The sequence below is a fragment of the Myotis daubentonii genome, chromosome 16 (assembly GCF_963259705.1).
Source record: "Myotis daubentonii chromosome 16, mMyoDau2.1, whole genome shotgun sequence".
In the NCBI taxonomy this organism is placed as follows: Eukaryota; Metazoa; Chordata; class Mammalia; order Chiroptera; family Vespertilionidae; genus Myotis; species Myotis daubentonii.
This window is the reverse complement of record NC_081855.1, coordinates 47,548,286-47,568,927: the sequence shown is the minus strand read 5'-3', so window position 1 is coordinate 47,568,927 and position 20,642 is coordinate 47,548,286. Positions and strand designations below refer to the sequence as shown.

Sequence of the window (20,642 nt, the reverse complement as noted above, 5' to 3'; positions counted from 1 at the left end):
GGTCAGTGTGATGGTGGGTATAGTACCTAGCCCTCAGCTCCGGAGCTTGTATTGGTGGCCGTAACTTTCTCCTTGATATTATTTTTGCTAACATAATCGTTAAACTGGTAGTTAAAGAACATCTCAACAACATAAAGAAGTCTTCATCGCATTCAAGGGATTGTTCTTTCTCACTAACTAGCAGCCCCATCCTGCTTTGGGCTTGTTTCGGCGAGTGAAACGTGTGTCGCTGAACCATTTCAGCCCGCGTTTTCGCTCTGACAACCTGTGGTTTGCGAACCTGAGTCCCGGTCTTCGTGATAACTCTCCCGGCTCACCTGCGGATTCTCGGGACTTTGCGAGGCTCCAGGAACCGGGGCGCCTTCTTCCCCGATCCTCCCACACTCAAGACCACGCTCGGCAGAACCGAGAGCTCTGTGACAGCCTCCTCTCACCCCCCGGCTCCCCCGACCCTCTGTTTAGACCTTTAATGACGCTCCCTGGCCGCTGATTGGCTGGCCTGACTACGATGGGCGGGGCACGGCCCTGGATGGCACTTCAGAGCCCCTGGGTCGCCCTTCACCGGCGTCCACCCGGCAGCACCCAGATGAATGGTTCGGGGTCCCCGACTGCCGCCAGGGCCTGGGTGGGACCCAGCGCGCCTCCGGGGGAAGCGGGATCGCCCCTAAGAGCCCGGGCCTGCGGGGGCGGGGCGTCCTGGGCACCGGGGATTGGCGTGCCGGGCGCTGCCTCCCGTCGTGCACTGGGGTGCCGGCACTCACCCGGAAGGAGAAGCGGGTACCGGCTATATGGTGGGGCGCTGGCGCTGTGGCGAGTGGGTGCTGCTGTCAGGTGAGGGGGCGAGGGCGGGCCGGCCGCGTGGGGGCGGTGGGCGTGCGGGGAGGCAGGTCCTGCTCCGGTGAGGGCTGCGGGCATAAGCGGCAGTAGTGGCGCTGGGGATGGGGACCTCGCTGGACTTCCTGGGACTGTCTCACCTTCTGCATAAAGGCTGTACCTGCTCGGGATCCAGGGGAGGAAACCCAGCTTTTCCATTTATTATTATCGTTGTTGTTGTTGTTATTATTGATTTGAGAGAGAGAGAGAGAGGAGAGACATCACTTTGTTCTACTTATGTACACATTCACTGGTTGCTTCTTGTATGTGCCCTGACCCTGGGATGGAACCCGAAACCTTGGCATATCAGGTAACCAACTGAGCTAGCCCGCCGGCCTTCTGTTCATTTGTACAGAAGTTTAAAGCATCTTTCCTTCCCGCTCTGCAAACTCAATAGGCAAAGGAGAACGACTATGTGGCCCTTTGCTCCTAGGTGTTAAGAATGAAGGGGTGTGTGTGTGTGTCTGTGTGTGTGTGTGTGTGTGTGTTTGTGGCCGGAATAAACAGGTTTGGGGACATTTACCCAAACGGTTAGGCCTATGGGTATTGCCAAGTGTTTTAGCTTGTGGTCGTCTCTGTGACTTACCTCCGAAGTGGAAGGATCGGCAAATGACAGAGGGACAAAAGAATGGGGCACGGCTGGTTGGTGAGAACACACGGAGGTTGGTCCGAGCGGGAGGCTTCTTCCACCACCTGCGGGTGGGTGTTCAGGAAGAAGAGCTTTTTGAGTTGCCAGCTGGCTCCAGAATGCGTTAGAAGGGATGGAAGTCTCCGTGGCTCAGTATACTTTTACCACCGGGTTGGTTTGTGTGTGTTTTTTTTAACCTGTCTCTTGAAGTCGTTTAAATGGGCGGGAAAATGGTGGCACTAAAGCCTTGAATTGTTATGACATTGGAAAGCTTCACAAAGAATCTACTTTTGTAAACCGCAAAAAGGTGGGTTCTGGCTGGAGTTCTTGGTGCTGGTTCAGGTGGAGAAAGTAGAGGAAACCTCAGATGGGATTGAATGGACCCAAGAAATGGAGTTAGCACTGAGTTGCGTAAGGAGCTGAGATAATCGCAGACTCGATTCTTATTTGGGTGACAGGAATCCATCTCCCAGATTATAGAGTTAAAGTTCACTTCCCTTTTCCGCTCCAAAGAACTGAACTCCATCTCCTTCTGAGGAGTGGCATTATGAGGAGGAAGCTAATGGAGAATGGAAGTTACTACTTGACGTCTGGGTTTTTGTTTTTGTTCCAGTGTGTTTTTAAGGAAAGTTACATTGGAAACTTTCTTAGTGCCCTTCTCATTTTAGATTCAAGCACACAGCTTCTTTGAGGTCCTAGGATTTGTTTAAAAGCCAGTTTACAGCTATTTGTTTCTAACTGGTATTAGCCCCAAAAGAAAGGAGAGGAACTTGCACATGGAGGTGGTGCAAACTCTTCCTTAGGCAACTCTTCTTGAGTCCGAGAGTGCTGACCGTTTAGTTACTCAATTATAGTCCTTCATTTGGCAAACCTTTCAAGGCACCGGAGACGTTTGAGCTCCACCGAGCTTGTGGGTGGCTATGATTTCCTTGGCATTGTTTTGTGAAAAGACATTTCAGAATCTTTTAACCTGCTCCTATGTTGGCAGTTTACCAAACGCCTGAAAAGAAAAGAGAAAGAAATATTTTTAAATCGGAGGAGATTAATGGTTCACAGTGAGTTGGCCTTTTTTGGTCACGGGCATTTGACTACTTACATCAAGATTTTGCACATCAGTTGTTTTAGCATTGGCATCACCTACCTTTCCGTTCAGGACCCCTTTGCAATGGTGCCTGCATCCGATGAAAAAGCAGATTGTCAGCAAGAATACTGTTTAAGATGGTATTGCCATCATAAAACCTTCGGGTGGCTTGATGGTGTAGCCCAATTTTGTCACATACCATGCAGTTTTGTCTCTGAGTGCAGTGTCTGTGTGTGGAGAGACCTGGTATACTGGGAAGAATTGGAAAAGCTGTTTGCTCTGCAAATTTTATGGTGTAAATGAGTTTCCCTTCTCCTGAAACATTTGCCTTGTGTTAGCAAAACATAAGATAGAAGGAAACTCATTACACACTCTCCTAATGGTAAGGCAGAACTAATAAGGGAATGTGTTTAAAATTAATTGTGGGAATGTAAAAACGAGTGGGTGCGAATGGGAATGGGGGGAGGAGAGGGGGATCTTAGAGATAGGCTTGTTTTCCCTGGAGCCAGCCGGGATCATTTGTTGGCAGTACGTATTGGCTGAAGTCAGTTTTCATTTCAAGGTAAATTGAAAAGGGAAATTAAACCTTATTGTTCCGCTCTTAAGAGAGGAGAAGGGGGCGCAGGTGGCGGCCAGGGGTGGATGCTGTTGGAGTGGTTCTAGGAGTAATAAGATTAGTGCTGTATTTTAACAGAAGGTGACATCATGGGCCCCTTTGGACTTGAGTAACCCTGTGCTGCCACCTTCATGGTCCCCTTGTCGGAGTGGGCGACGTCGCTGCACACGCAAACTGCCACCGCAGGGGAAATAGGCAGCTTAGGCTTTAATGAATCTTTACAAAGGAGTGAAAACATCCTGAGTCCCCCTGTGCAGCTGTGGGGTGTTTGGGCAGAGGTATGTGTCCAGCAAGGAGATCATTAGAACCATTGGCTTGGGTTCTGGAGAACAGATTAGATAAGGGAAGATCAGCACTGGGCAACCCATTCTGGTGCTCCCGTTGCTCTCCAGCGCTGACTTATCTCCAGGGAGGTGACTGTGGTTTAGCACGACAAAGAGAGACAAGGATGCCAAAGCCGGTTTGGCTCAGTGGATAGAGCGTCGGCCTGCAGACTGAAGGGTCCCAGGTTCGATTCCGGTCAAGGGCATGTACCTGGGTTGCGGGCACATCCCCAGTGGGGGATGTGCAGGAGGCAGCTGATCGATGCTTCTCTCTCATCGATGTTTCTAACTCTCTATCTCTCTCCCTTCCTCTCTGTAAAAAATCAATAAAATATATTAAAAAAAAAAAAAAAAGAGAGAGAGAGACAAGGAGCACTGCTGTTTGGTGGGGCTTGGCTGTCTCTGAGCAGCCAGGAGGGGGCGATGGTAGGCTCACTCGCACAGCTGTGCTGTGTGCCCCCACAAGACACTGCTTTTTGCCTGCAGTCTTCAGGCAGAAAGCGTTTACCATGGAATCTTGTTGCTTGAGGCGAACACTGCACAGACCCAAACATGCTTTGGCTAGAGGTGGCCTACTTAAGGGTTTGGCCATGCTTTCAAAAGGGAGGCAAATCCCCCAGGGCTTGTCGCGGTCATAGAGCTAATGTGGTGAATTTTTTTTTTTGCTTCCTCTTAAGTTTTACGTTAGAATGAGAAAAGGTGCCTGGTTTTCCCCGGGGGGTCCATTAAAGTTTTTCAGGTTTTTTCCCTGGTAAAGAGTGATAAGAATAGAAGCACACTAACCATGATTGTTCCCTTGTCATTGCATCTCCTCAGATGTTTTCTTGCAATGGGCTTTTGATGTAGGATGTTGGAGAACCAAGAGCAGGAGGTAAGCATGTGGTCTCCGCAGAACAGGTGGGCAAACGTTGGAGGGGATTTGGGGAAAGGGGCAAATCACTGCTTCCTGGTATCTTTCTGACGGTAATACCTAGGTGGTTCCATGAGCTCAAAATAAAACCGGGAGAGGGAAAGCAGTACGAAAGGCATTCCTGGGAAATGAGGTTCCATTTTGACCGACTTTTCCATTTCTTAGACTGCACTAGAATGTAAGCTACACGAGGGCAAGAATTTTTGTCTCTTATTCATGTTCTACCCTCAGTGTCTTAGAAAAGTGCCTGACACACAATGGGTCAATAAATATTTCTTGAATTCAATGAGTAAATGGACAAATGAATGAAAGTTGGTGCTGTCTGTTTGGAAAAAATCTGGCAACCTGAGTTGTCAAAGCTGCCGTGCTGTGTGGTTGAGCCGAAGCTGAAGGCGCATTTCTTGCCTCCAGGAGGTGATCACTGTGCGTGTTCAGGACCCCCGTGTGCAGAATGAGGGCTCCTGGAATTCCTACGTAGATTATAAGATCTTCCTCCATGTAAGTGCATCAAACTTCTGTATTGGGATCAACATTTGCCAGGGCCGCGGGATAGTGCTGCGACAGACCCTGTTTGTGGATGTTTTTGCCAGGCCCGAGACAGAAGAAAAGGAGGGAGGAGAGGAAGAAGAGCCTGGGGTATGCCTGAGAGTTGGCTGCAGGCTGCCTGGTGGCATCTTGCTCTAGTTGGAGCCCCTGATCAGGACGGTGGCCTGGTGGCTTAGATCCTCAGTGAGAACGATGACGGGGAGTTCGTGTGATCCTGGTCTTTTCCCACTAAATCCTCTTCATGTACTTTCTCCTGTAGACCAACAGCAAGGCCTTCACTGCCAAGACATCCTGTGTGCGTCGCCGCTACCGTGAGTTCGTGTGGCTGCGAAAGCAGCTACAGAGAAACGCTGGTTTAGTGTGAGTCTGCTCTTGCTTCCTTCTTGGGTCTGAGACTGGCTTTTTAGGTGCTTACTTGGGGATTCCAGTTTACAATGAGGAAAACGTGGCGACATGCCAGGCCCTAAGGAAACTGAGAAATCTGTTCTTAAATTATGTTTTCCAATTAGTGAAAAAAGTAAAGAACAGTTCTTATTTCTAGGTTTTTTGACCTAAGAGTGCCATAGAAATGTAAAAAATATTTTTCTTTTTTTGTATGTATTAGTCTAGGGCTAAACACATGTTCTGCTAGCATTTTATATGTGCCTATCACTGGTTATCAGAAACTTTTTAGCACCTGGACTTCCTTGACAGGTGGTGATCCTGTCCATTTGACTTGTAAAAATTGTGATATGTGTGTGTGTGTGTGTCTGTGCAAAGACCTTTTCAACAGACTGAGAGCCTTAAGAAAGAGTATTGTTCACTCCTCCCCTATACCTCCCAAATAAATCTAAAAACTGGAGACAATTTAGAATAGTGATTCCACCACAGAACGGTCACTGAATGCTCTGGTGACGGATGGCCTGTTGATGACCTAGCCAGTTAATTACCACGTGGGACTGATGAGGCCATTGTCATGGGTCAGGCCTTCATAAGCCAGTTGGAAATCCCCCTGAAAAGTTGGGCATCTCTAGCCTTGCTGGTTTTTGTTGTTGTTAATCCTCACCCGAGGATGTTTTTCTATTGATTTTTTTTTTTTTTAAGAGAGAGTGGAAGGGAAGCAGAGAGACAGAGAGAGAGAGAGACATCAATGTGATAGAAACCCATAGGTTGGTTGCCTCCTTCCTTGCACGCATCTGACCGGGGCTGGGGATCTGAGCTAGGGATTGAGCCTGCAACCAAGGTATGTGCCCTTGACTGGAATTGAACCTGGGAACCTTTAGTCCATGGGCCGATGCTCTATCCATTGAGCCAAACCGGTGAGGGCTGTTTTAAATATTTTTAAATCTTTTTTTATCGATTTTTAGGAAGAGGAAAGGGAAGGGAAAGAGAAACATTGATGGGAGAATGAAGCATAGATTGGCTGCTTCCTGCACGCCCCCTACTGGGGATTGAGCCTGCAACCCAGGCATGTGCCCTGACCTGGTTGAGCAACACAGGCTGGGCAGTAGAGTGGAGTTTTGAAGCTATAGATTTGGTTCAAATACCAGCTCTGCTGCTTATTAACTGTGTGGCACTGGGAAGTTTTCTCTGCTGCTCTGATTCTTTCCCTTGCTAGTGAAATGAGAACACTAATATCTTCCTCACGGAGTTTGGAAGGATAAGTGAAATAAGGTTTGTAAAACATTTAGCGTAGTGCTTGAAACTTGGTATGCAGTGAGTCATTGTTAGCTTCCCACCCTTGCCACCTTATTAAAAGCTATTTGTAGTGATTTGTGCCTCTTTTTAGGGGAAGTCCTTGATCAGGGCTGATAATGACTGTCTTGCATGTTACACTTACCTTGAGTGTTACATTATGCAACTCTACAGGCCTGTACCAGAACTTCCTGGGAAGTCAACCTTCTTTGGCAGCTCAGATGAGTTCATTGAGAAGCGACGACAAGGTCTGCAGCACTTCCTCGAAAAGTGAGTGAACATGGCAGGCTAGCGCTTGCCTTCTGAGGTAGGGGCAGGGACGGGGGAAGGTGACAGGCGGGGTGGTGCATTGAGCATACATTGGGGGTAGACCCTTTCCTTGTACTCTTCGTGCTCACTCAAGCCAGAGTCTTCAGAAGATGGGGTTGGGGCCTGGCCGGCGTGACTCAGTGGTTGAGCGTCGACTTATAAACCAGGATGTCACGGCTCGATTCCCAGTCAGGGCACATGCCCAGGTTGCAGGCTTGATCCCCAGGGTGGGGCGTGCAGGAGGCAGCTGACCAATGATTCTCTGTCATCATTGTTGTTTCTATCTCTTTCTCCCTTTCCCTCTCTGAAATCACTAAAAAGACATTTAAAAAAAAAGGGAGAAGATGGGGTTGGGGAGAACAGAGCTTCAGGGTGATGCCGCGTGCTGTCCTACCTGTGTTTGCCCCAGGGTCCTGCAGAGTGTTGTCCTCCTGTCAGACAGCCAGTTACACCTCTTCCTGCAAAGCCAGCTTTCGGTGCCTGAGATAGAAGCCTGTGTCCGGGGCCAAAGCCGCACGACCGTGTCTGACGCCATTCTTCGCTACGCTATGTCAAACTGCGGCTGGGCCCAGGAGGAGAGGCAGGGCTCTTCTCACTTGGCTAAAGGAGACCAGCCTAAGAGGTAACTAAAGCTCTCTTTTTTGAGACTTGAGGAGCTAGGATTACTGTAACCTGGGTCAGTGAGGTGTCCATTTGATAGAGAAAGTCAAGTCACAGCATTGGTAGTCTTTCAGAGGAGGCCTTTTCCTGCTCCTGTGCGGCTCTCTTACTCAAGCCAAGGGGATGGTGGTACCCATCCCTGGGTAGCAGGCTCTCTTCTAGAAACCTGGGGAGAAAGAAGAGAAGGCTTTCTTATGTCCTTTATCTCCCCCTGCCCTTAAAATAACTTTATTGAGAAATAATTCACATTCCGTAAATTTCACCATTTTAGTGTACAATTCAGTTATTTTTGTTCATTCACAAAGTTGTGCAACTATTAATCACCATAATTAATTTTAGAATATTTTCATCACCCCAATAGAAACCTTGTACCCATTAGCATGACTCCCCATTTTCCCCAACCCTTAGTTCCTGGCAACTACTCACCTACTTTCTGTGTCTCTGGATTGACCTATTCTGGACATTTCATACAAACGGATTTAGTATATTTTCAAGGTGCATCCATTTTGTAGTGTGTATCAGTACTTAATTCCTTTTTGTGGCTGACTAATAATCCATTCTTTTGTTTGTCTTCACTTGGGTTTTTCCATTCATTTTGTTTATCTGTCCCTTCTTTTCCCTTTCCCACTCTTCCAGTTGCTGCTTTTTTCCAAGATCGGGCAGGAGTAGTTCTCCCTCAACGCCTCCTGAGGAAGAAAAGGACCATTTTGAGGTGTGGGCTCCTGTTGTTGACTCTGAGGCGCCTTCCTGGGAAAGCCCCCCTCTCCTTCCCCCTACCTCACCATCATGCTGTGATTTTGCAAGACCTGATGAAGGACCCTGTGCTCCCCAGCCTGTGAGGAGGTCTTTGGGAGGGGACCATGCTCTACCTTTGGATCCTAGTCAGTTAGAAACAGTTTTAGAAAAGTGAGTTCTGGTCTGAGCTCTGGGTTCTGCTCTGAAGTGGACAGAGAAGATGCAGGCAAGGGGATGCAGGCACTTGGGTGGGATTGGATGGACCTAGGGCAGTTGGGGAGGTTGGGCTGCTTAGTGTTTTACAGTTGCCTCTGCTCAGGTTGGTTGCATAGAGGTTGGTCACGACAACTCCTTAAACTTCCTCCATAGGAACAAACAGTATGCAGATGTTTATAAATTAAGCATAAGATCCAGGGGCTGTTGATTTTGAATAGAGTCCCATGTTTACTCCCTTGGGAGCTGAGTTTCTTTAGATGTTTGTTAATGGGCCCCTGAGCACTGCCTCAGGTTACTAGTTTGGGGGACCTGTAAGTGGCCGATTTTAAGCTGCCATACTGAATATTGTCCCAGCAGAAATGCTTGTGTAGTTGTATTCCCACTGGCTCTGTTTTGCTGCAGCACTTTGATTCTGGGAGGCTGGCCTCTTGCCTACCTCCTTGCATGGACAGGGTGGTGAGTATTTATTCTCCCACCTCCTTGCTTTTCCTCCACTAATACCACTGAATGGAATGGTGCTGTGACTCCTGTCGCTAGGGTTTCCTGTATATTCCAAGACCTCAGCCTGGCTGTGTGGGGCCTGAGACCCACAAAATAGGTCACGGCCACCACAGAAGAGAAGTGGCTGTTCGCAGCTGAGGAAGGGCAAACAGCTCAGGGAGCTTTGTTTTGGAAAAGGCTGTCCTGGGCTGCCACTGTCTCTTCTGGTTATAAAGCAGAGATGTGAGCATCTTTTCTGCAGGATAGAATGAGCCCTTTCGTTTTTTGAAACCCCTTTCCCCTTCGTAACAGCTCCCTGCCGCCCGGGGCCTCCGCCACTGCAGCGTCCCTCTGCTGTGTTGCAGGGCGGCCATATGTTCGGTCCAGTGGGGCGCAAGGGCTTTGTTTCTTTCTGGAGAGCGGGCTCTGGGGACGGAGATGAGGAACAGCGCGCCTTCCTTCAGACAATGAGGCATTCTCCCCTCCTGCTGCCATCGTTCCTCTCCGCTGAGAGCCGGAGCTGGAAGGGGATTGTGCCGCTGGCCTTCGGCATTGCTCTGCCCTTGGGTTTGTGTGTGGTTCCTCTCGCCCACTCCTCCTCCTGGCCATCCCTCTGCGCTCTCTTACCAGCCTGTGCTGTGGGACTGTCATGGCATTTAGTTCAGAGTTGAGGGGCTTTGGCCTGAAATAAAATTCAACTATTTAAGACTGTTGTTGCAATTTGTGTCTAACAAGCTGTAGCAGAGAAGGAGGGAATGAAGGCTGGCACTAGTTACTTTCATAAATCATGAATTTATCAGCGTGGAAATAATGGTTCAGAGCTGTGCACTGCAGCTCCTGCATTGAGTGCAGCTCCAGTTCACTACTGGAGGGAGGATCCAGAGAGCCAGGATCCAGCCCTTCTCACAGGTATGGGCACGAACCTTGTTAGGTATAATTTACCTGATGCTGCTTCCATCCTCGAAGCCTGTCTGAGGTGCCAGGTGCTGAAAGAGAAATAAAGTTTGTCAACAGGCAGATGCAAAGCCCTGGCTGGGACTCATCTCTCTTTCCTGCCCGCCTCCCCTGAGCCTCTCCTTTATATGATGCAGCAGAGCAAGGCGAGTAGAGAAAACCTACAGAGGCAAATCCAAAATGTCAAAGGAAGTTCATTTAAAAAGGGGAAAAAAACTCCACACACAACCCTCACAAAAACCCGACAGATGCTAAGCTAATGGCATCCGTTCTGCCGATTGGTGGGGATGACTCATGAATATTAATGAGTCCAATGCTCCAAATGGTGCAGCTGTGAACCCAGCTGTGCCTGAAGCTCTCTGATCTCAAAGCTTCCAGACAGGAGCCGGAGGTGGTCTGTGTCAATTCCCTACTCAGCCAAAAAACAGCAAGCTCCTTTTCGTCTGGAGTTGGTGCTCAGCAGCTAGTTCTGCCAGCAGGGTCGGCTGCTGGGACAGCAGGAGCCATTCAAAGACACGAATGCAATTTTTCTGACTCCTGGCTTTTTTAATGATCCATTAACAGCAGTGTATATAACAGCATCTCAGTTAATCTAAGGCCACGCACCATCCCCTCACTGTCTGGTGCAGAGTTGAGTGTAGGCCATGGAAGGAGATGGGCTAAGAACGGAAGAATTTTTCTAATAATACAGGCCTGCAGTTAGCAGAAAAACAGCAAAAATGGGTTTCCTCCTTCATCCAGGCAATGCCATTTGCCTTTATCGTGGTGTATTCTGTCCCTGTGTGTACTCAGGGCTAGTTCCCATGGCAGGTGACCTCTGTGGCCTACTGAGCTGTTTTGTCGAAAGAAAGTATTTTTTTGTTAGAATTCAGGATTGAGGTAGGTTCTATGCCTGATGTAGTCACCATTCTTCCAACAGCTACTTCCATGGCCCAGGTCCAGTCATCTGTTACTCAGGATGAGTGATCACAAGCTCATGGGTTTGGTTTTGTTTGGTGGAAGGAAATGTGTGTAGGAGGGTGGAGGGGGAGGGGGTTTTCTTGTATGAAAATCATAAGTTTCACACACATCATTTTTGACCTTGGTGCCCAATGAGGAGGGCAGAGCAAGTATTGTACTCATTTTCTAGCTGAGGAAACTTTTGAGTTGAGCTGAGCATGGTTTTTAAAAATATGTTTTTAGTCCTAGCTGGTTTGGCTCAATGGATAGAGCGTCGGCCTGTGGACTGAAGGGTCCCAGGTTCGATTCTGGCCAAGGGCACATGCCTAGGTTGTGGGCTCGATCCCCAGTAGGGGGTGTGCAGGAGGCAGGCCAATCAAGGATTCTCATCATTGATGTTTCTATCTCTCCCTCTCCCTTCCTCTCTAAAATCAATAAAATATATTTTTTTTAAAAAGCTTTCCCTTTTAGAAAAAATAAAAAAATATGTTTTTGGATGATGTTTTTGGATATTCATGTGAGAGGTCTTTTCCAAGCTCTATAAGACAAGGTGTTTCCTCCTAGATTTTTTTTTTTTAATCTTAAACCACCATGACTAAAAGAAAAAAACCACCCTTCTCTTTTCAGTTGCTCTTAGAAATCAGAGCTCCTCCACGGTTCTGTTTTCTGACTGCTAAGGCCTTCGATCCACACCAAGTCCTAGACAACTCGTACCCTCTCTGGTAGCTTTGCCTGGGAGGTGATTGTGACTTTTTGACATTAAGTTTGTGAATTTGTTTATATGCCTTAGCTCTTTTTTATAATTTTTTTAAAAAAATATATTTTATTGATTTTTTTTACAGAGAGGAAGGGAGAGAGATAGAGAGTTAGAAACATCGATGAGAGAGAAACATCGATCAGCTGCCTCCTGCACATCTCCTACTGGGGATGTGCCCACAACCCAGGTACATGCCCTTGACCGGAATCGAACCTGGGACCTTTCAGTCCGCAGGCCGACGCTCTATCCACTGAGCCAAACCGGTTTCGGCATATATGCCTTAGCTCTTGCTGAATATTCTTAACACCTACCGGTGAGGAGGACAGTGGGCCTGGAGGAAGCAAGGTGGGATTGGAGGTAGAAATGGAAAGACCAGCTGCCGGCCTGCCTCTCGGAGGCCGCAGGAGCATTCAGTCGGCTGGAGTGGCATCTGTGGGTTTATGTGTGAGCAGCCAGCTGAGACTCGGCTAAAGCCAAGCAGATAATCACTGAGATAGTGACTTCCTCAGTCGAGCTGGGCAGTGATCCTAAGCCACCCCTCCCAGGTGGCCCTCTGCCAGCAGGGACCGGCTCTGTAGAGGGCCCATTGCCCAGCTCAAGGTAACCCTTTGAACTGTAGATGAGTGTCCCTGCTCCTGTCCTAACCACTGTACCTTCCTTCCCGAGGGTTTCCTTAACCGATATGGAAGCCCCCACCCACCTCTTATCACCACCTACTCCCTGCCTCAGCTCTTCTAAGGAGCTGTTTCAGGAACTGCCGGGAAGCCCAAGTACGCAGGCACACATCTGGCTTCCAGCAGGGCAGCAGGAGCCAGTCCTAACATCTTAGAGCAGCGGTTCTCAACCTCCCTAATGCCACGACCCTTTAATACAGTTCCTCATGTTGTGCTGACCCCCAACCATAAAATGATTTTCGTTGCTACTTCATCACTGTAATGTTGCTACTGTTATGAATCGTAATGTAAAAATCTGATATGCAGAATGTATTTTCATTGTTACAAATTGAACATAATTAAAGCATAGTGACTAATCACAAAACCAATAGGTAATTATATATGTGTTTTCGGATGGTCTTAGGCGACTCCTGTGAAAGGGTCGTTCGACCCCCAAAGGGGTCGCGACCCACAGGTTGAGAACCACTATCTTAGAGAAATAACTTGGGTAAATCAGTTCTGCCTTAGTCATGGCTGGCTTTGGAACTGGAGTGCTGGAACCTCAAATCTCAAGATACAATAAATATGGACAATTTATACTCAGAAGAACAACAAGAGCCACACTTTTTAGGAGACAGTGCTCCTGACTCAATGAACAGAGTGAATAATTTTACCTCCTTTTCATTAAGGGGAGACCTGGTCCACTTCCACAAGCAGAGGAGGAAAAAACAAAGTGCTTGCATATTAGGGAAAGGGAGGCCTGAATAGTAAGCAGGGAGAGATGGGAAAGCCAGAGTGAGAATTAGGGGGTCACCTGAAAGTCTTTAAGGATTTCCCCCCGGAAGGGCAGGAACATGAGAAGCTGCTGTAATCTTTGGGTTATGGGGAGCCACCAGCCACAATTACTATCTGTGGCTGTCAAGTCCCTCCTTCCTGTCCCTTCAGCCAGTCACTTTTTTCTTCATACCATAGGTTTGGAATGGGGCAGTCTTTTTAAAAAGAAAGTTTTGTTAATCCTCACCCGAGGATATTTTCCCATTGATTTTTAGAGAGAGTGGAAGGGAGGGAGAGAGACACACAGAGAGAGAAACATCGATGTGAGAGAGACATCAATTGGTTGCCTCCCACATGAGCCCTGACCAAGCTGGGGATTGAGCCTGCAACCGAGGTACATTGCTCTTGATTGGACTTGAACCCAGGACCCTTCAGTCCGTGGGCCAACACTCTTATCCACTGAGCCAAACCGGCTAGGGCAGGGGCAGTTAGTTTAGGTCCTTCCACGAGTGCTCCAGCCCTGTGTATGTCCCCTCCCTGGTGGCCATGTTGGTGTGGGAAGCCAGGCCTCCCGACATCCCCACCCGGTCCCTTGCAGAAGGCCCAGGAGAGTGAGAGCCCGGGGCGGTTTGTTGGAGACAGTGCAACCTGCCCATACGAGACTTAGATATATTCTCCAATTAGGGCACATCTGTTCCAAATGCTGAAAGGCGAGCACTGTCTCTTTAAGAGCCATCCCACTCCTCTCCTTGAGTGATGAGGGCTGGGAGCACAAGGGAGTCAGATGCTGATTAAACAGTCCTACTGCTGAGCTCTGTTAGAAAATTACTGTAATTATGATCTAGTCCCAGCAGAGGGATGAGTTCCAATCCTGCTAATAACCCTTCCAGGTGCCTCAGACTCAGGGCCCGCGGGAGGCAGCCTCGACAGGGCTCTGGCTGGCAGCGGGGCCAGCGATGGCCTTCCTGTCTGGCCTGGGCGGGCGCAGACAACAAAGGCACCGGACCCCCCATCTTATCTCGGCCTCCTGAGAAGGCAGTGGGTTTTGGTTGTGTTGCAGTTGTGCTTTTGGCTCTTGACAGCTCATGGGAGTCATTTTGTAGGAGAAAAGTTTCCCCTAAACTAACATGAAGAACCAGGAAAATCACAGCCAGGAGATGCCAATCTGTCCTGCCTCTCCTTGCTGCCCCCCGAGGGGGGGGGGGGACTGCGGCGAGCTCGGCACCCGCCCACTCTGCCAGGCGGGGGAAGCAGAGCCGGCGCCGGAGCTGCAGCCGTCTTCCACGCTTGTTCCTATGAACCCGTGTTTCTTGCTCTGAAGGACCGTACACAGCATCTCACCTGGTCCTGACCAAGCGTTTCAGGGATTTCTGCCACTGGAAAGGGAAACGGACAGTACACAGAGCTGCTGAGAGAGTCGGTGTAATGCAGCTCTAAACCAGCATGCATGGGCTTATTCATTTGAAAACATCGTTTTGTAGTGCCAATCTGCAGTGGTGCAGGCCAGCAAGTCTCAGAGGTGTCTGTGGCGCATAGACGCTCGCTGGTGGTTCTTAAACCCCGAGGAATTCATGGCCTGCGGCCTCTGTCTTCCCAGCCTAGCCATAGCTGCTGCCTATCACAAGCACAAACTTCTGAAAGGCAGGGCAGTTTCTCTGTGCTTGGTCCCAAGCACACCCAAGTGCCCCGGGACAATGGTTCTCAACCAGGGGTGATTTGGTGTCCAGGGGACATTTTTGTTTGTCAGAACTGGGGGGGTGGGGGGGTGGGGGGGTGGGGGTGGAGTACTACTTGTATTTGGTGTCTAGAGACCAGGGATGCTACAATGCCCCCAACAACATAAAATTATCTGGCTCAAAATGTCAATTGTGCCAGGTCGAACCCTGCACTAACAGAGTGAAGCAATAACCTCCAGGTTTTGCCCTCTCTGCCCCCCAAAACGTCCACTGCATTGCCTTGGAAATGTTTTAAAAAAATGATCGCCAAGCCGGGCCGGTGTAGCTCAGCACCAAGAGGCCACTGGTTTGAATCTGGTTGGGGCACATACCAAGGTTGTGGGCTTGATTCCCTGTCAGGGGCATGCAGGAGGCAGCCGATGGATGATGTTTCTTCTCATCGATGTTTCTATCTCTATTCCTCTCCCTCTCTCTCTAAAAAACATCAATAAAATATATATTTTTTAAAAAAGAAATGAGCCCTAACCGGTTTGGCTCAGTGGATAGAGCGTTGGCCTGCGTACTCAAGGGTCCCAGGTTCGATTCTGGTCAAGGGCATGTACCTTGGTTGCGGGCACATACCCAGTAGGGAGTGTGCAGGAGGCAGCTGATCGCTGTTTCTAACTTTCTGTCCCTCTCCTTTCCTCTCTGTAAAAAATCAATAAAATATATTAAAAAAAAAAAAGAAATGACTGCCAGGTATGGAACAGACTGTCAAATCTCAGCGGGAAGGATGGGTAGGTGGGCGGTAATCAACCAAAGACCTTGTATGCATATATGCATAACCCATGGATACAGACAATAGGGTGCTGAAGGCCTGGGGAGGGGGAGGGCAGACTGGAGGGGGTCCATGGGGGAAAAAAGGGAACATAATGTAATGCTTTTCTGGAGGTGGGGATATATTAGCGACAGGCCCAGCGAGGGTGCTTACTGTAGGAGCTTCCGGTAGATGTCGGTGGTGTGCGTGTGCCCCTTGGTGTCAAGGCAGCACAGTGCTGGACAAGTGTCTGATGGCGGGGGAAAGGGAAGTGTCTGAAGTGTGCTTTCTGCCCCAGGATCAGATGTGGGGGATAAAAGGTGGCCAGCTGCTCACCATCCGGTTAAGAGTGTCTGCAGTGGGGCCAGATGCCCTGGTGGAGGACCAGCACTAGAAGCCTCTCAGCACTTACTCTCATCACAGGAGGCCAGGAAGTGGCACATGATTGCTCAGCGCCACAAGAAGGCTCCCCTCAGTGGCACTCTGCCAGGTGGAGAGGTGGTGGGTGTGATGGGGCCCCAGGAGGGAATTGAACACACACAGCTGCTGCCAGCCAGCCAGCCCCACAAGCAGCTAGAGACACCAGGCCTCTCAGAACTGCCTGGCGTCAGGCAAAGAAAGCCTAGTTGGCAGGGTTTGCCTAGATTCCAGGCCTGCAGAGGAGAGGACTTCATTAGAAGGGACATCGAACCAGGAGAGCCAGGTAATCCATCTACACCCACTCCCCTGGTGACTGGGCAACTCATTTCGCCTTATTTTTAGGGTGATCCCTCATCCTGGTTTACAACTGTGCTCTTGGAGTCATTATGAATAACTCCCTTTCCGGTTCTAAAGCAGCGGTTCTCAACCTGTGGGTTGCGACCCCTTTGGCGGTCGAACGACCCTTTCACAGGGGTCGCCTAAGACCATCCTGCACTTCAGATATTTACATGACGATTCATAACAGTAGCAACCTTACAGTTTTGAAGTAGCAACGAAAATAATTTTATGGTTGGGTCACATGAGGAATTGTATTGAAAGGGCCAGAAGGTTGAGAACCACTGCAAAGTATCTGTTTGAAAAATAAATTATATGGTCATCCTACCAATGGTACCTCACTTTCATCTAATACAATAGTTTTTTTGGAGAATATAAATATATATGATTTTTTTTTTCACAAAATGGGCTACATCTTAAAAATGTATTAATTGAATTCCAAAGGGTTGCAAAAGAATGGACATTGATTTATACTAATGAAAAATGAAAAAACCCCACCATGTTTTCTGAACAGTTAGTTTTTGATAGGGAAATAGGGAGAACCATTCAAATCCCGCGAAGAAGAAAAATCTCTTTTTAGTTTCAAACTCTCTACCCAATTCCTGTAAATTCAAATGGGAAATGAAATGACTGGACAGGAGGGGAAGGGAGGGGAGGAGCAAGGGACGATGGTAATCCACAAACTAGAAAGTTAGTTTGAGTCACTGAGCTGAGTAGCAGGGGTAATCCTCTGTGTAGTGGCTGCCCCGCCGATTTTGCTGGTGCTCTGGGAACTGGCAAATCACACCACTCCTGGTGGGCAGGCCAGCGGGAGAGCTTTTTGGCCAAAGATGAAAGCACCTCTGTCCCTGACATCTGAGTGTTTGCTCTTAAGATGCAAGGAAGAACAGAAAATAACATACTTTGGTTTCTTTGCTTTTTCATGCTTGCTTTGCTTCAACTCCATTTTTTCCAGGCTGCTTTTTAAAGGCATGAGTGCGTCCCCTCCGCCCCACCTCTTGCTCTTTGCATCGACATCACTGCTTTATTGTGTCGCAAGTGACTGGCATGGGATGTGGGTTTTGAAAATGTGTCACTGGAGGTGTGTAACCGCAATAGACTATGAGTGATTCAACAAGCAAAGCAGCAGACTGAGAATTTAAAGAGTCTTTCCAGCCCTAGCCAGTTTGGCTCAGTGGACAGAGCGTCGGCCTGCGGACCGAAGGGTCCCAGGTTCAATTCCGGTCAAGGGCACATGCCTGGATTGCGGGCTCTGTCTAACATGCAGGAGACAGCCAGTCAATGATTCTCTCTCATCATTGATGTTTCTCTCTCTCCCTTCCTCTCCCTTCCTCTCTGAAATCAATAAAAATATATTTTAAAAAAATAGTCTCTCCTTTCATTTCCTCTCCTACAGCAGATTTTGTGTGATTTTTGTCGAAGTCACCACCTTGCAGATGCTCAGTTTTGCCACTTGGCAAGACTAACCGGTTACAAATAAGGCAGCGCAACTGAGCAAGCTAAAGTGCAAAAAATAAAGTTAATGAGAATGTGAAATCTAGGCGATGCCTTACATATTAGGTTTAGAAAAAATATCTATCTGAAACAGGAGGGAGGACATCTAATCAGCCCTACCTTTTGGCATTGCTTTCACTTTAAATGGAATCAAACCGTCTGGGTTTAGGAAATGAAACTTAATAGGAATTCTCTTTCCCATTTTTATTCACCAGAGGGAAAGATATAGTTGGTTTTGAATTAAATTCAGACTTCTAAGAGATATAACAGGCCATTGTGTGGGGAAATGTAATATTGAGGTAACTGCAAAACAGTGTCTATGCTATTTTGCTATATGGATGACAGAAAAAAAAAACACTAGAAAAATGTAGTTTTAATGAAATGTAGCTGAAAGATTGCTTTCAGAGTATTTAGTATTCTCAGATATTAGTTCAGACAATACAGGCCAAGCTATACCAGCCCCAGGTCAGATTATCCAGTGGATGTCAGTAAGTTCTGTGTAAATTATTTATCTGTAAAAGGCAGATAACACATTTGCTTCTTAAATTTAGGATCGGAGCTTTCTTATTTTCCCTCCTTTACGTAAAATCAAGGAAGAAAAAAAAGTCTCCCACCTCTAACCCTCTCCTGTTTCACATGCCAGATAAATTAGTGGCTATTAAGAACCCATTCTTAAAAAAAAAAAAAAGGAACCTGTTCTACATTTAATGTGGTTAGTTAAGTGGTCTAATACCCCCAGTTATTCAGTTAGTCACAGGCAGTCAGGTGGGGACTTGTTAGTGGAGTCAGAGAAGTGGTAACCTGATTAGCCAGTTGCTTTCTGAGGCTATTGGCTGATATACTGAGTGGGGGGCAGTTTTTCGAGGTGAGGATGAGCTCCAGGAAGACCGTAGGAATCCCAAAGGTGTCCTTTAGAACTTTACCCTAACAGATAATGCCCTTCAGCCCCATTGACAGTCTCATCAACACATCGAACTTGCACCATCTTCTCCTGTATGGAACAACAGCAGAGATAGCCAGGTGTCTATGGACCAGGTTTCCAATCAGCCTATTTGTTAACATCGCCCAGGGCCAATCTGATGTCTTTTTCCACTTGAGGCTTACAGCGAGAAGGGTCAGCGGTCCAAGTGTGGTGCCTACCTTTGCAGTTTGGCCAATGGTAGGTTCCTCGGGTCTATAGACATAGAAGGGACGACTGCACCAAGGGGATTTTGTTTTAAATGCCGGAAGCCAATGACTATGTTATTGAGAGAGCCTTGAACTGTGCAGAGAGTGAAGTTACCTTGACTTGGCCCCTTTTTCATCCTCCTCCTGCCCCTGCCCCAGATACCTGCTCAGTCAGAGCAGTGCCACAGTGGTATTCTCTCCTCAGCCTCCCAGCCTTCCAGCCTTCCAGACTTGGGTCCTTAGGGGTTCTCCAGGGAGGGAACAATCAGGGGCACAGAGGGGCTCCTGTTTGCTCCCTCTGCTAAACATGTTAGAACAATGCCCATTGTCCTTACCTGTAGGTTGGGATTGGTGCAAAGGTTCCTGAAGCTGGAGGCCATTGGTTCTCTTTGGTTCATCTGCTCATATGCTGCCACCTAGTGGTTCCTTGTCCGTTAGCACCCTGTGTAAAATGAAGGGGACCTGATGGACAGTTCAGTATTGCCTTTTATCTCTTTTCTATTTTTCTCCCAGACCTAAGTCTTCCCCTTTTCTTACCTCTTTTTACAGCGCATACACAAAAGGCTTCATCGTTTTTTACTCCTGGGTCAGAACATCTGGAAATGAAGAGCTGGCATAGGATCTTTTGAGAAACATGGAATCCACTGACAACGTTCCCGTGTGCTCCCCGGTTTCTCTCGTTGGATGGTGTGAAGTGAATGTCTTTCTGCAGGGCTGTGATATGGTTGTCACAGAGGTGAGGAAGGCTACCGCCCATCCAGGACTGCTCTGGATAGGCAGTTTCAGAGATAAATTTTCTTTTTTTTCCTTTTTATTTTTTCAATTACAATTGATATTCAGTATTATTCTGTATTAGCTTCAGATGTACAGCATAGTGGTTAGACAATCATGTGCTTTACAGAGTGGTCCCCCGCCCCATATTTTAAGTATCCACCTGCCCCATATGTAGTTATTATGATGTTATTGACTATATTCCCTATGCTGTAATGTACATGAAAGAAAATTTCTTTGGCTGCTCAGTTGCCCATTTTCCAAAATTTCTTGTGTAGATAGTCAGGCAATAATAACAGCTAACCCTTATTGAGGAGTTACTATGTGCCCATCATTGTTTTAAGTACATTAGCATGTGTTTTTCTTTTAATCGCCCTAATGACCTGGTGAGAGGGAGTATACCTCTTCTAAGGTGAGGAAATTGAAGCATAAAAGGTCAAGTAACTTGCTCTTGGGAACATATGCAGTAAATGGGGAACTGGGGTTTACTCCCAGGCTGCCTGGTTCCAGAGTTTATGTTCTTAATAACTCTGTTTTGCTGCCTCTTCAAGGTACAGATAACCTGAGTGCTAGGTACAGGCACCAGGAACAGGAACAGGGCTGTGTATACACAGCCCTCTTCAAAGTTCTTGCTTGGCCCCTACCTAGGACTTGCTACCATACAGGACTCCGTTGGGTAGTTAACTGAGGGGGAAAGGGAACTCTCCAATGTGCTGACTTCAAGGACTTTCTTCTAGCCCCGTCTCATTTCAGAGAGATTCAGCACATAAGAAAAACAACCAAGGAGGTAACCAAAGGACGTCTGAGAGGTCAAGCAGGCAGGCCTAGGTTCCAGAGATGCTCCTACCCCGAAA

General features: G+C 47.9%; 1 protein-coding gene across 5 annotated transcripts; it reads left to right on the top strand.

Moving 5' to 3' along the window:
• Positions 1-690: 690 nt before the first annotated feature.
• On the top strand, positions 691-19,638 carry SNX11 (sorting nexin 11). 5 transcript variants are annotated; one of them, XM_059670736.1, is made up of 8 exons: positions 691-831; positions 4,338-4,392; positions 4,843-4,929; positions 5,237-5,337; positions 6,826-6,921; positions 7,370-7,582; positions 8,257-8,332; positions 19,567-19,638. In XM_059670736.1, the coding sequence occupies exons 2-8, from the start codon at positions 4,369-4,371 to the stop codon at positions 19,621-19,623; spliced, it is 654 nt and encodes a 217-aa protein (XP_059526719.1). In that variant the 5' UTR covers positions 691-831; positions 4,338-4,368; the 3' UTR covers positions 19,624-19,638. The 5 variants fall into 5 exon arrangements, with proteins under 5 accessions (XP_059526719.1, XP_059526721.1, XP_059526720.1 ...); XM_059670738.1 differs by lacking the exon at positions 19,567-19,638 and adding an exon at positions 17,312-17,702; XM_059670737.1 differs by lacking the exon at positions 19,567-19,638 and adding an exon at positions 14,232-14,264.
• The last annotated feature ends 1,004 nt before the right edge of the window (positions 19,639-20,642 follow it).

Bases quoted from the DNA above. Each gene is read 5' to 3' on its own strand.
- SNX11 (XM_059670734.1), top strand. From the start codon at position 4,369: ATGTTGGAGAACCAAGAGCAGGAG. The intron at 4,930-5,236 runs GTAAGTGCATCA...TTTCTCCTGTAG, and splicing joins ATTATAAGATCTTCCTCCAT to ACCAACAGCAAGGCCTTCAC. The intron at 5,338-6,825 runs GTGAGTCTGCTC...GCAACTCTACAG, and splicing joins CAGAGAAACGCTGGTTTAGT to GCCTGTACCAGAACTTCCTG.